This window comes from Phyllostomus hastatus, unplaced genomic scaffold, assembly GCF_019186645.2.
Source record: "Phyllostomus hastatus isolate PE091 unplaced genomic scaffold, TTU_PhHast_1.1 phas_contig_17, whole genome shotgun sequence".
In the NCBI taxonomy this organism is placed as follows: Eukaryota; Metazoa; Chordata; class Mammalia; order Chiroptera; family Phyllostomidae; genus Phyllostomus; species Phyllostomus hastatus.
This window is the reverse complement of record NW_025333664.1, coordinates 33,255,572-33,270,128: the sequence shown is the minus strand read 5'-3', so window position 1 is coordinate 33,270,128 and position 14,557 is coordinate 33,255,572. Positions and strand designations below refer to the sequence as shown.

At 37.1% G+C, this 14,557-nt stretch overlaps 1 protein-coding gene across 7 annotated transcripts in view; it reads left to right on the top strand.

The window, feature by feature from the left end:
• The window catches only part of TASP1 (taspase 1), a 295,111-nt gene that overhangs the window by 154,379 nt on the left and 126,175 nt on the right, over positions 1-14,557 (top strand). For 5 of the 7 annotated variants that reach the window (XM_045833624.1, XM_045833623.1, XM_045833622.1 and 2 more), the window contains one exon: positions 2,015-2,093. In XM_045833624.1, coding sequence (XP_045689580.1) covers positions 2,015-2,093 — 79 coding nt within the window. The remainder of the gene's footprint in view (positions 1-2,014; positions 2,094-14,557) is intronic. The other 2 variants (XR_006785060.1, XM_045833625.1) reach the window with 1 other exon arrangement.

The window sequence follows — 14,557 nt, the reverse complement described above, 5'->3', positions numbered from 1 at the left end:
AATTGTGGGGAATGGAAAGGACAATGGGCTAATGTCCAGGGTGTTCAATGAAGGACAAATGGGTCCTTCTTCTGAGGTCCTGTGTTCTCTGAGGCTTTGGCTGACCCTATTCCAGGTAGTACCAGTTGAATGGCTTATCCAACAAGTCTGCCAGTTTTATTATGAAATCCATGTTTTGAATCCTTTCTATAGAGCTTTCAGTTGCTACTCTGACCTAGAAGTCTTATGAATGTAGGAGGCATGGTATTTTCAACAGCCATAATGTATTTTCTACTGTCTGCTGTGTTGGAAGTGTTGTGTTCAGTTCTTGGTTTTACTTTTAAGAGGGCTGTTGTCATGACACCTGGGGATGGCAACTGTGGGTCACAAGATTTCATCTCCAATTATCCTAGATTTTGTATTATTTCTCAAGGACGGTGATTAAGGGAGTGGGGTGTGTGTGTGTGTGTGTGCATTTCAGTCTTGAGAAACAGTTCACAAATCTAGGATTCTTTGAGTGAGAAAAGAATCAGGGCACTAGGATAGCTGTTTAAAAAATTCATAGGGCTTTAGGAGGTGGTTAAAGTATTTCCAGAGAGTAGAACTAGTACGAGTGGGTGGAAGTTATATTAGAGCAGATATTCCTTATGCAATCTAAGGAAGAACTTTTCACCATTGGGAAGTGTCCAAGTGGGGAGTATGTTCTAACATGAGATAGTGAGCTTCTTAGTATCAGATATACTTGGGATATTTTCATAGAGATTCATGTGCTTCATAGAATATTGGAGTAAATGAGTTCTGAAGTCTTTGTGAAAAAGGATAGAAAATTATAGAAAGCTGTAGTTTGTCTGGTAACCATTCACAGTCTTATTCCAGTCCTCAACAGTGAGCGCCTAGAAAATAACGGTACTATTTTATGGGAATTATCTTTCTTCCCATCAGTCATACTGAGTGCTGATGTATTGTTGTGGCTCACCTCTTTTTTTTTTAACTATTTTAATTATTTTTGAGCATTTGCAGTGAATTCCACACATTGTTATGCCAATATTTAGCAATTTCTTACTGATCAACTTTGTTGTTTTCAGTTTTTCATTCTCACCAAACATGCGATAATGCACATTTTTTTATTACTCTATGATAGCTATCTAAGGTTTTTTCTAAGTCTGCTTCTAACTAAGGAGTGGAAAATTTTCACTTGTAATTCTACTCTCAAAGGCAAAGAAGTGATTGTGGATATTGAAAAGATGAAGCTAGACATTCCGGGTAGCATTAATTGGAAACAAAATAGGAATGATTGATGTATTCTATAAAACTGTAAAACTTATAAAACTATAGCAACTTATTGTGTTTCCAGTTTCAGGCATATACATCTGCTTTACCACTTTACAAAGTGATTAGCTTGAACAGGACTTTTATTCTTTTTTCTTTACACCTGGAAAAATCTAGCATAGTGGTCAACATATACTGGGTCCTTTGGTCCATAAATGTGTGCAGTTCTTATTATGCCACCCAAGAGAGGCATGGAAAAGGCCATCCTAAATGGGGTTTCCTAGATAATGGCAGAAGGAGTGCTGGCATCCTGGTCTCCCAGGGCCCTGGTTAAGGAGCTGATTCCTGGGCTAGCTCCCAGATCACTGACTTCGAATATCTGGGAATTGTGGTTCCTATCACCATGCTCCCCAAGTAATTTGATAACACACTTAGTTTGAGAACCACTGTTTTAAGGCAACCAGAATGATTTGAAAGGGCCAGAAAAGCAGCTGGTTGACAAATTATAATGGGAGAAGATTTTTCAGGGGAAGGAAAATTACTGTTGGTAAGACTAAGAAACTTTGTTTTGCTATTTTTTCTGAAAAATTTTAGATTATTGCAATAGCTGAAAATATAGTTTTGATACAACCTCTGGTATTATTGCCCAGTTGATATACATCATTATTAAATTTATCAGTGGGAATGATTTTGTCTTCTGTTGAAAGCCAGTAATGACATATAGTATTTCTGAAATATTATATTTATCTATTTTCTTTTATTCCAGGCTGCTCTTTATGGATGTGGCTGCTGGGCTGAAAATACTGGAACTCATAATCCCTACTCCACAGCTGTGAGTACCTCAGGTATTTGCTGCTTTCATGACCATTTTTCATAACTTCAACCTCATAGGTCATTGAATGATTGAAAACAGTAACTTTAGGCAAGACTAAAGCATGTACTAATACACTGCATAGACAAGAACACTGATGCATAAAAGATCTGTGATAGTTGAGAGCTTTTAAGGATTGTTTCACAATACAAGTTTTGCAGTGTAAATGGTTTCCTAACATTTCATCACACTTTTGGAGTTAACTGTAACTTAATAATATTTTTTATGCATTTTTTTCTCTAATGACTCATGATAGGGCCAAATTTAGATCGCAGATATAAAAGTAGCAAGGCATTTCAAAAACTAAGAGATATGTTCTTCATAAAATGTCGACATAAAACTTAAAAGTATATTTCAAAATACATAGTTTATGATATTCAATCCTCTACATTTTAATAAAATGTACATCTTGTTTTTGTACCAGTATTATAAAAGTCAGTGTCATTAAGACATGGTGTGTGTGCATTGGCGTTGGGGGGTGAATTTTAATAGGCAGAACGGTTGGTATCTACATCCAAGTTTTTATATGCTGAGCCAGATGCACTTGAAGCCTTTCCTTTTAAAGTGGTGACATGCATGGCTGACAAAATAATATTGGTTTATATTGACAAAATAATATTGTTTTGCTTTTGCCTATCAATTACAGTCTAGGCCTTTCCCCCCATATCCTCAGGCTTTATTAGTAGGGAAGATTGATAGAGCTGTCTCTATGTACTTTCCCTTGTCAATCCAATTGCTGCCTTCTGCTGATAACTCTTGACTCTTTCTGTGATCACTGATGAAGGTGGCTGTTTTCTTTCTTCCCATAACATAGATTCTGGAATTTTTTTGGTTTGTCCTTCTCTGACCTGTCTTTGCCTTCTTCATAGATTCTTCCTATTGCTGACAGCCACAGATTTGGGCCTCTGCTGTCTTTCCTTCATCTCCTTGCATGTGTTGTCTTGGTGATTTGGTGTTACTGCTGTGTTCCCATGATTTCAGCAGTTATGTCTTAGGGTATTGGCTTTCATGTCTATCTCTACTCTGGGCTTTTCCCTTGAGGTCCATGTGAGTCATTTCCTACTTCCTGTTGGACATGTCCCTGTGGGTGTCATGTATACATACCAAATTTACCAGACTCTACAAAACATCTTGTTTCTTATTCCCATTCTTTGGCCATCTTTCTCCTGGACTTACTATCTTTTTTATTGCCATCACTATCCTATTCTTTGCTCACCATTCTCATATTTTTTGCTTCTTCCCATTTCTGTTGACTTGACCCTGTCATTTTAGGTCCATATTATCATGCCTACCTATTTTAGCAATCTCCTCACCTCGATTCATTCCTGTATCGGTGGGAGAATAGGACTCAGCCACTGGCTATCAGGTGAAGTCTAAATATGTATTAATGTTGAGTATGAATCACAGTAATATAATTGGTAAAGATTATTTTTAGTCTTTTAATTTTAAAGAGATGAACATAAAATAATATTATCAGTTAATTTTCAATTTAATATTGGTAACACATATCTTTACACATATTTAGGAATTAGCATGCTATGGAAAATTGTGGTATTTGAATAAACAGGAGTCTAAAATAGATCATTCATTATTTCATTTTTATTTTTCAAAGATGTATCAGTTTGTATCATCTGTCAGTTTTATTATTGCCTAATATGTTGTTCAGTAAGTTTGCTTGCTGTTCTTTAAATGTTATTCTCATGTCTAGATCTTAGGAAACCTGGATTCAACTCTGTAAGCTTAAACTCTGAGAGCCTGTCTTGACTGTGTCACTTTGGAAAAGAAATTCAATTTCCTTGGGATTTTCTAAGTGCACCACCCCCAACCCCCTTTTAAAATTGGTAATGTGGAAGGTGGGATAAGAATGCATTTACTGGATTTGATTCTGTTAAGTAGAATGGAGTGGGTGGGTAAAACTGAAATTGTAAAACTAAGGTCTTTTTCCCTTACCCTTGGATATTTCCTTCTTTGCCCAACTTGCATCAATTAAAAACTGTTTCATATGACTAAAGGTAAGTTTAGGTTTCAAGTTTATGACATCTTTTGTAGCTTTTTAACTTGGATTCCCAGCTCGCCATTTTACATACTTCCTAAGTATAAAGAGTAACCATCATCAGCCCATAGAACCTGAAGATACTAGAGCAGGTGTTTAGTTTTCTCCATCTGTGGGACTTTGTGTGATTGCTTTACCCTTGTTTTTCCTGGGGCTGTTGCTATGAGTTTGACAGTGGTACACATGGCAGAGTTAGGTGATCAAGCCAGAAGAAAGATGGAGCACAGAATTTTGCAGTTGTTTTGCCAAAATATAAATGAATTATGCTTTAGCCTGTTGCAGAAAGTCAAAAGACCTGGCCTACATTTTAGGTTTCCGGTTTTTGGAAGGTGATAATTGAATGGCAGAGGGAGGATAGTTAGTTATGGTCAGGGTAGGGCTTTCCCAAGGCCAGACAGGACATGCTCATTAGCCTGGGGGATAAACTCCAGCATCTTGTTCTCATCACTGGGTGGGGAGAAATGATTAGGGAATGGGGAAGAGAATAGGGTGTTAGGAGCTGAACTTGCAGATTCTGACTAATGTGGCATTGTGGAAATTTGCCTAGATAGGGAGGGAGCAGAGTGGATACCTGGGTTCTTTTTCAGACTCTTTCACTCATTGGCTGTGACCCTGGCAAGGGGTTATTTGTAAAATAAGAATAATATCTACCTTAATATTTATGAGGCTTGAATGAGTTGACATACGAAAGGGATCTAGCACACTTTTTGGTCCTGAGTATTTGAATGTATTTTGTTGAATCTAAGTCACCATCTTTTATAAGATACATCATAATTTAAAATAAATACTTATTGATTAATTTTTTTTTACTGTTAAGAACACTTAATATGAGATCTACCTTCTAAACAAATAGTTTTTACCATTGTAACCATTAAAAAATTAAAGTATAGTCGTCATACAATGTTATATTAGTTTCAGGTGTACAACATAGTGATTTGACATTTATATACCCTATGAAGTGATCACCATAAGTCTAGTAACCATCTGTCTTTGTACAAAGTTATTATAATATTATTAACTACATTCCTTATGCTTTATATTGCATGCCCATGTTTTATTTATTTTATAACTGGAAGTTTGTACCTCTTAATCCCTTTCACATTTTTCACTTCTCTACCTACTCTTCCCTCTGTTAACCATTGGTTTGTTCTCTGTGTCTGTGAGTCTGTTTGTGTTTTTTGTTTGTTCTTTGTTTTATTCTTTAGATTTCGCATATAAATGAAATCATACAGTATTTGTCTTTCTCCATTCAACTTATTTCATGTAGTATAACACCCTCTATGTCCATCCATGTTGTCCCAAATCACAAGATTTCATTCTTTTTTTTATAGCTGAGTAATATTTCATATTGTATATATACCACATTTTTCTTATCCATCTATCAGTAGACACCAAGGTTGCTTCCATATCTTGGCTATTGTAAATGATGTTGGAATGAACACAGGGTGCATGTCTCTTTTCCAACTAGGGTTTTTGTTTTCTTTGGATAAATGCCCAGAAGTGGAATTACTGTATTATATGATAGCTCTATTTTCAATTTTTTGAAGAGTCTCTATATTGTTTTTCATAATGGCTGCACTAATTTATAATCCCACCAACAGTGCATGAAGGAAACTTCCTTTCCCTTTCACATCCTTGCCAACACTTGTTATTTGTTGTCTTTTGGTAATAGCCATGTAGACAGGTATGAGGTGGTATCCTACTATGGTTTTGATTTGCATTTCCCTGATGATTAATGATGTTGAGTATCTTTCCATGTGTCTGTTGGCCATCTGGATGTATTCTTTGGAGAAATGTCTATTTAGGTCCTCTGCCCATTTTTTAATTGGGTTGTTTTTTTGATGTTGACTTGTAGGAGTTCTTTATATATCTTGGATATTAATCCCTTATTGTATATATAATTTGCAAATACAGTCATATGCTGTATAAGATGCTGCATAACATTTCAGTCAGTGACCGACTGCATACATAATGATATGTCATATAGTCTAGGTATGTAGTAGGCTATTTCATCTATGTTTGTATAAATACACCTTATGAAATTTGCACAATGATAAAACGACTTAACAATGCAGTTTTCAGAGTGTACTCTTGTCATTAAGTGGTGTGTGACTGTATCATCTCTCATTCAGTAGGTTGCATTTTCATGTTGTTGATGCTTTCCTTGATTGTGCAGAACCCTTTAGCTGATGTAGTCCTATTTGTTTATTTTTTACTTTTGTTGCGTTTGTCTGAGGAGACATACACAAAAAAATGTTGCTAAGAGAAACATAGAAGAGTTTCTGCCTCTGGTCTTTTATGAGTTCTGTGGTTTCAGGTCTTACATCTAAGTCTTTAATGTATTTTGAGTTTATTTTTGTATATGGTATAAAAATGATATAGTTTCATTTTTTGCATGTATCTGTCCTATTTTCCCAGCACCATTTAGTGAAGAGACTGTCCTTTCCTTATTGTATATTCTTGCCTTCTTTGTTGTAGATTAACCACATAACCATATGGTTTATGGTTAAATAGCCATAATTAACCATGGTTTTATTTAACCATAATGTAACCATATGATTAAATAACCAATCATTAAATAACCATGTAACTATGGGTTTATTTTTGGACTCTCTATTCTGTTCCATTGATCTATATGTCTGTTTTTATACCAGCACCATATTGTTTCAATACTATAACTTTGTAGTGTAGTTTGAAATCAGGGTGTGTGATACCTCTAACTTTGTTTTTCTTTCTCAAGTTGCTTTAGCTATTTGGATATTTTGTGGTTCTAAATTTTAGAATTATTGTTCTGTGTAAAATGCCATTGGTATTTTGATAGGGATTGCATTGAATTTATAAATTGCTTTGGGTAGTATGGACATTTTATTGCTATTAATCCTTCCAAACCATGAGACAGCATATCTTTATATTTGTGTTGTCTTCACTTTCTTTCATCAATGTCTTACAGTCTTCAGATAACAGGTTTTTCACCTCCTAGATTAAATTTATTTCTTGGTATTTTATTTATTTTTTATGCAGTTGTAAATGGGATTGTTTTCTTAATTTTTTTTCTGATAGTTCATTTTTAGTGTATAGGAATACAACAGATTTCTGTATATTAATTTCGTATTCTTCAGCTTTACAGAATTCATTTGTTCTAATTTTTTGTGGAGTCTTAGGGTTTTCTATATATAATATTATGTCATCTGCAAATAGTGACATTTTACTTTTCCAATTCCGATAACTTTTATTTATTTTTCTTATCTGAATGCTGTGGTTGTCGTTTAATACTATCTTGAACAAAAGTGATGAGAGTGGTCATTTGTGTCTTGTTCCTGATCTTAGAGGAAAAGCTTTCAGCTTTTTTTTTTTTTTTCATTGAGTATGATGTTAGCTGTGGGTTTATTATATATGGTGTTTAGGTGTTGAGGTATATTTCCTCTATACCCATTTTGCTGTGAGTTATCATAAATAGGTGTTGAACTTGGTCAAATGCTTTTTTAGTTGAGATCATATGATTTTTATCCTGTTTTGTTAATGTGGTATTTAATGTTGATTGATTTGTGGGTATTCAGCCATTCTTGAATCCCTGGAATAAATCCCACTTGATCATGGTTTATGATAGTTTCAATATATTGTTGAATTCTATTTGCTGATATTTTGTTGGAGATATGTCCATCAGGCATATTGGCCTGTAGTTTTCTTATTTTTTTTATATTGTCTTCATCTGGTTTGGGTATTGGGGTAATGCTGGCCTTGTAGAATGAGTTTGGAAGCATTCCTTCCTTTTTAATTTTTGGGATAGATTGAAGAGGATAGGTATTAATCCTTTACATGTTTGGTAGAATTTGCCTATGAAGCCATCTGGTTCTGGACTTTTGGCTTGTTGGGAGTTTGTGATTACTGATTCAGTTTAGTTACCACTAATCAGTCTGTTCAGTTTTTCAGTTTCTTCTGTACTTAGTTTGCATCTAATAGGCTGGCTATCTCATCATCGCTTAGTTGTATTTTTTCTGGAGCTTCAATCTGTTCTTTCATTTGGGCCATTTTTGGTCTCTGTAGGCCTGTGAAGTTGTAAGGGGTGGAGCCTTAGGTATTTGCCAGGGAGGGGCAACCCATGAAGCTGCTTTGTGGTGCTGTATATGGGGTTGGGGTGTGAGAGAGAACAGTGCTGCTTGTTTGGCTCTCTGCCCACTTTCAGTCACTTTCTCTGCTACCCACAAGCAAATTGGGCCCTTCTGGTGCTGATTTCAGGTGGATGGGTTTGTGTACGTTCTAGGATCCTGTGGATCTCTTCAAGAAACTCTCTTGTGAGGCTGGGAGTTCCTCCCCTCATCTCAACTCCCACAGGTCAGAGGGTTTTTCTTTTCTCAGTCAGAGGTTTTGAGGCTTTATTTCCCCACACTGGAACCGTGGGTTGCATAGTCTCTCTCCTTCCTGTGTATTCTTCCTGGTTTATTCTCACGCAATGTGGGACTGCCCAGTCCTCCAGCCACTGCCTTGCCCTGTCCACTAGCTGCCGAGTTGCCTGCCCAAGTCCTCTAGCTGCTCACTTGCTGTGAGTCTTCTCTGCCCAACTGCTCGTCTCTACTCCTCCTACTGGTCTGGATAAATGTTTCTTCTTTAACTCCTTGGTTGTCGGACTTCCATACAATTCAATTTTCTGGCAGTTCTGTTTATTTTTTGTTTTTAAATTTGTGGTGTCCTTTTTTTGTTGCGCGAGGAGGCAAAGTGTATCTACCTATGCCTGCATCTTGGCAGAAAGTTCTTTTTGCTTCATTTTTAAAAGTGACTATTATTTCTCTTTAGTACTCTCTGTATGTAACAAGCACTCTTGGTGGCTTAGTCTCTTGATTACTGTCCTGAATAAAGCCCTGTTCTACTTGGACTCAGTGTGTAGGTCACCTAAGTGGTTGAGCCTCCCTTCCAACTTTCTTACCTGTTTTTTTAGCAGCCCTTCACAGTGAAACTTCAAGGGGTTGTCTGTTCTTGAGGTTCACTTTTTTCCCTAGTTTTCTCCCAACATTTACTCTTAAGTCTTCCTCAGCCAATCCTTCTCCTCCTCCACTCCACCGATTTGTTCGGGTTAAGATTAGTAGTCACCTTTCAAATCCAGTGGTCATCTCTTAGTCCTGTAAAGTAGCATGTGACACAGTTGCTTGATTGACTTGTTTCCCCCAGAAGTACTACCCTTGATAGGCTTCCAGGGTACTGTACTTCCTGGCTTCTTCCCACCTCAGTGTCTGCTCCTTCTCAGTCTTTTTTGTTCATGTTGCTCATCTCTGGGAGCTCTCAATGTTGGCTTTGTCCTTGAACTTTTCTTTTCGTATACCCACTCCTTTTGATGTTCTCATCCATTCTAATGGCTAGGTATCATAAATGTACTGACTTCCACATTTTTATCTCTAATCTGGACCTCTCCCCTGATTTTAGTTATTCAACTGCTTGTTTGAAGTCTGCACTTACTTGTCTGACAGTCATCTCAAATTCAGCATGTCCAAATATGAGCTCTTGATATTGTTCTCCCCTTACCCATCCTTTGCTTGTAGTCTTTTCCACACAATGTATGGCAACTCCAGCCTCCCAGTGGCTCAGGCCAAAATCTTGAAGTCATGCTTTACCTGGACTCTCTTTTCTTTTTTTCTAAGATTTTGTTTATTTTATTCTTAGAGTGGAAGGGAAGGAGAAAGAGAGGGAGGGAAACATCATTGTGTGGTTGCCTCTTGTGCGCCCCCCTACTGGGGACCTTGCCCTCAACCCAGGCATGTGCCCTGACTAGGAATTGAACCTGCAACCCTTTGCTTTGCAGGCCCACACTCAATCCACTGAACTATACCAGCCAGGGCTTCTCTTTTCTTTTATATGGTACTTATAACCAAATAACAACAAACACTAAATATAATTGAAATATGACCGCTTCTTAGCAATTGTACTACTACCAACAGATTTAAAGTACTGTCATCTCTAATCAGGATTATTGCAATAGGCCCTAGCTGGTCTCTTGCTTTTTGCTTTTTTACCATTTATTCAATTCTCAACATAGGATTTGGTGTTCTAACCTAAGTCAAGTCATGTGTTATACCACCCCTCTGAATTGTCTGCTGCTTCCCCTCTTGCCCAAAGGAAAAGCTCCAAGTCTGTATGAAGGGTCTGTCAGGCCTTATGTAAAGTGCTCCTCTCCTCTCCTCTCCCTTGGACTTCAGCTCCTGCTTTTCTTCACTTACTCATTCAGTTTCAATTATATTGGCCACTTTGATGTACCTCAAACATGCTAGGCATACTCCCACCTTAGGACTTTTGCTTGAGTTGCTTCCTTCCCCTTTAGCTCTCTACCCTCAGTATCTTAAACCCCTGCCCCCGACTTCATCAGCTCTTTATTCATATAATTCACCTGCTCACTGAAATCTTCCCTGACTGCCCTATTTAAACATGTAAATCTTTCCTCATTCAATATTTCCTACCTTCCTGCAGTTTTTTATTTTTCCCGTAGTATGTATCATTATCTAATATTTATTGCTTTTATGAATTTTTATTCCTTTTCTATCCCACTGTACTATGAAACTTCATGGGAGTTGGGATTTTCATCAGTTTTCTTCACTGTTATGTTAATGGTGCTCATCAGATAGCACTTCTGATGTTTGTTGAATGAATTGATGTGAATGAAATATGAATAAATAAATATATTCAGATGGCGTCTTTCTGAGCTCGGGCTGCTATAACAATATTGCAGACTGTGTGGCTTAAACAACAGGTGCTTTCAGCTCTAGAGGCTGGGAAGTCCAGGATCATGGTGCCCTCAGATTTGGTTCTTGGTGAGGGCTCTCTTATGTAGCCTGGCTTGAAGACAGCTCCCTTTTTGCTATGTCCTCATATGGCCAGCAGGGAGAGAGCTCTGGTCTCTCTCTCCTTATAAGGACTTGAATCCTTTCATAGGGTCCCTACCCTCATGACCTCACCTAATCGTCTCCAAAATACCATTACCATTAGTGGGGATTAGCACTTTAACATATGGAATTATTTGGAATTCGGTAGGGAGAAAAATAACTAGTCCACAACAGGTGTATTTCAAGGTCAGATGAGTCATGACTGAGAGGAAGTTTAGGGAAGGTTTGAGAGTGGTGTGTTCTGATGAGAACAGAGGCCTCCTGAAGAAGAGGGGTGAGTGCAAGGTATGTGGGACTTAATTTGAGATGTTATGTGGTGTTCTCTAGATAGTCTTGACTAAGTATAGCTTTTGTATAAAATGGGTACCCTTTATGCTCATTTTTTTGGAAGATAGATGAAGACAGACTAAGTCATCCTGAGGTTGCTCTGGAATGGTGAGCAATGATTCAGATGGTGAGAAGCAAAACTGGTCAAGGAGTTAAATACATTGCTCTTAGTTCTACTGGGGTGGAATTGAGACTCTTCAGCGCACTCTGGTTCCTTTATCAGCTTCATTAGACAGTGCTATTTATCACTTACATGGCTAACACTGTGGCTTCTTAGAAGCTTTTTGTCCTTATGAAATAATAAACTTTAATAATTCTGTCGCACTTAACAAGATTCTTAGAAGGCTCAGAGTAAGGAGCAGCCATGGGATATAATATGTAGGGTTGAGAATAATGCCGTGAGAAATCTTTTTTGATTTATAACTTCTAGATATGAGCATAGATAAAACTGTGAAATTTGTAAACATCACCCTAAAAGCATTTGACTCTGGACTGTTTAGTTAGTAGGGGTGGGGAAGAAATATAGTTTATTTACAGATAACAGAGTATATAAAGTATCAGCATATTTCCAAGAACTAAAGTAATTATCTGGGACAGGAATTCTATTCTGAGACTGTTGCTTACTCTACTTAGGTCATTTCATATTTGATGAATTATTAACATTTTTTCCTACTTTTTATTAACTAAAGTCATTGATGGTCCAAAATAAAGTAGAATTCTGAATTATGGTAGGTCATTTCCTAGGAAGTCAGTTCAGTGTTACAGCTTCAGTTATCGTGCATCTTAGAGGTTTTAAATGAGTGTATTATTTTTTTCTGATTGTGAAATAACACATGCTCATTGAGAGGAATTTGGAAAATGAAACTGATAATTTTGCCATCCTGTGAGGTGTGTTTGTATTTTTGATAGATTTTTTGGTAGATAAAATAAAACAACAATACTGTTGTTTTATAATACAATAGCTTGTATTATACTTTATTTAATATTGTATAATGGTCATTTTTATGTATTCTCAAATATCATTTAGAACATGATTTTAAAGGATCTGAAGGATGTCTTTTCATACTTGCATACATGAGTTTAGGTATTTTGATTTTACTTAAGATGGCTTGTAATTGTTTTAGTACTATAAAACAACAGCTATTTTAGAGGGTGTTATCTTGTGTTTCAGCCTGGGTATGATAAAAGAGAAGTAAAAATAGTTCTTGCCCTCAGAGGGCATCAAATTTGCCCTCCTACTTGATAATACAGGGAGGTTTCTTGCCATCCTAGGTATAACCAATATGTTGAAATATCTATTGGCTATACCAGAGGCTTCCTAGCCCTGAATGAGGCTCTGATGCATCCATGTACCTACGATGTGATTTGCAGTCACCTTAGTGTACCTGATGGCTGGAGTGTTGTTGCAGTCACAAGTCACACCTCCCTTCCTGCTGTATACTTTGTCCCCAAAGTCCCACCAAAACCAATTACCTTTAAGCTTAGCCCCAGCTACCATACTCATACTCACTGAAATGTCTCCGGCACCCCAGGAGAGCACAAGAAATCATGAAGAAAAGTAGGTCTTTCTCTGAAAGAGATTGTAGACATGGGTTACAATGCACCAAATGAACCCCAAGATGTCCTTTTGATGTTTGTACTTTTTCAGTTTTTTTTCCAGATACATATTTTGCATTGCTTTGTTGTTGTTTTGTGGAAGAACAAACTTCTAATTTAAAAACACAAAGTGAAGAAATGGTAGAAACAGAAGCATAAGATCAAGTGATGGGTTAAAATGCCAATGCTATGAACCTTAATGTAATTCTCCCTTTGATTGTTCTCACTTGAAAGAATGCCTTTCCTTCCTATTGTCGAGTACTACCTGCTGTCATTTGGAGAGGGAGTTAAAGTTGAGCAACTTGTCAAAGACTTTCTAAGCTCCCTTCATATGGTTCACAGAAACAGAGCTGGATTTTCATTTCTTCTTTCATTCAACAGAAGTCCCTTTCATGTTTGAAAATTGAAAACGCGTGTTTTTCAGTGTGGAGCGAGGATGTGTGTGCCCTCTGGCACACCTGTTTCTAATTTCCTGACTTGAAAGCAGAACCCATCAAAAGGAGCAGAAAAACAGTTTCTTTCTGACACACTGCTTCGTGTTCCTTACTGGACCGAAGGCCTTCGTGGCTTTGCCATCTTAGTTCCTTCTTTAGAAGGTTCTTGTTAGAGGCAAAGTTCACTCACTGTAAGCAGTGCCTTTTATATCACAAGGCCATTTTGGGTATTATTTTGTTGTGGTGGTGGTGGTTCTGTTCAGCTCAGGAAATCTACTTGGAATAAATTTATTTTTAAAAAATACACAGAAAGGTCTTAAAATTTTAAACGTTAAATTTAGCAGGGCAGTATATGTTGGAAGGGTATATGTAAGCTGATCAGTGAGCCGATTGACCGGGAATAGGGTTTGGTTGAGTATATGAATGTTTAAATTCCAGAGCACTGTTTAACGTAAATCAAATATTTCAAACGCATTACTTCAGATTTGTGTGTACTTTAAAGTCTTGCCAGCTTAAATGACTGTGAGGCACAATATGTTGACTTGGAGTTTTGTAAATTGATAATTTGTTGCTATTAAAATTGTACATGGTATAACTCATCACTTTCTGAAGGTACATATATCTGATGTTGGCAAGCTGTTATGAACAAATTGATGCCCAGGAAAGTCAGGGCTTTAACTCTCAGTGCTTGAAGTGTAGATCTTTGGTTCCTATTAAGGTTTCCCTGGACATTTTCAGTATAAGGGTCGTGGTTCTTTATACTGAAACTTTGGTTTAGGCTTCCTGTTTCTGAGAGTTAATTTGTATAATAATGTCAATGGCATATCTTCAGAAAGTTTCTCAGGCTTTTTTTTTAAAACGTGTATTGCCCCTTCCACCTCCACAGTTTTGTATGTATGAATCACCTGTTAAAATTCAGATCATGATTCAGTGAGTCTGGGAAGGTTCTGGGATTCTGCATTTTCTGTAAGCTCCTAGGTGATGCCAGTGCTTCTGGTCCATAGATCACACTTTAAGCAGCAAGCCATGTCCATGAGCAGAGTGGTACTGTTCCCAGCTCTACTTTGCCTATGACATTCATTCCATACAATTTACCAGTTTCTTCTGTCATTGTGTTTTGGTGAATCTAAAGTTAAAGAGATCTGGTGTATATCCTTGACCC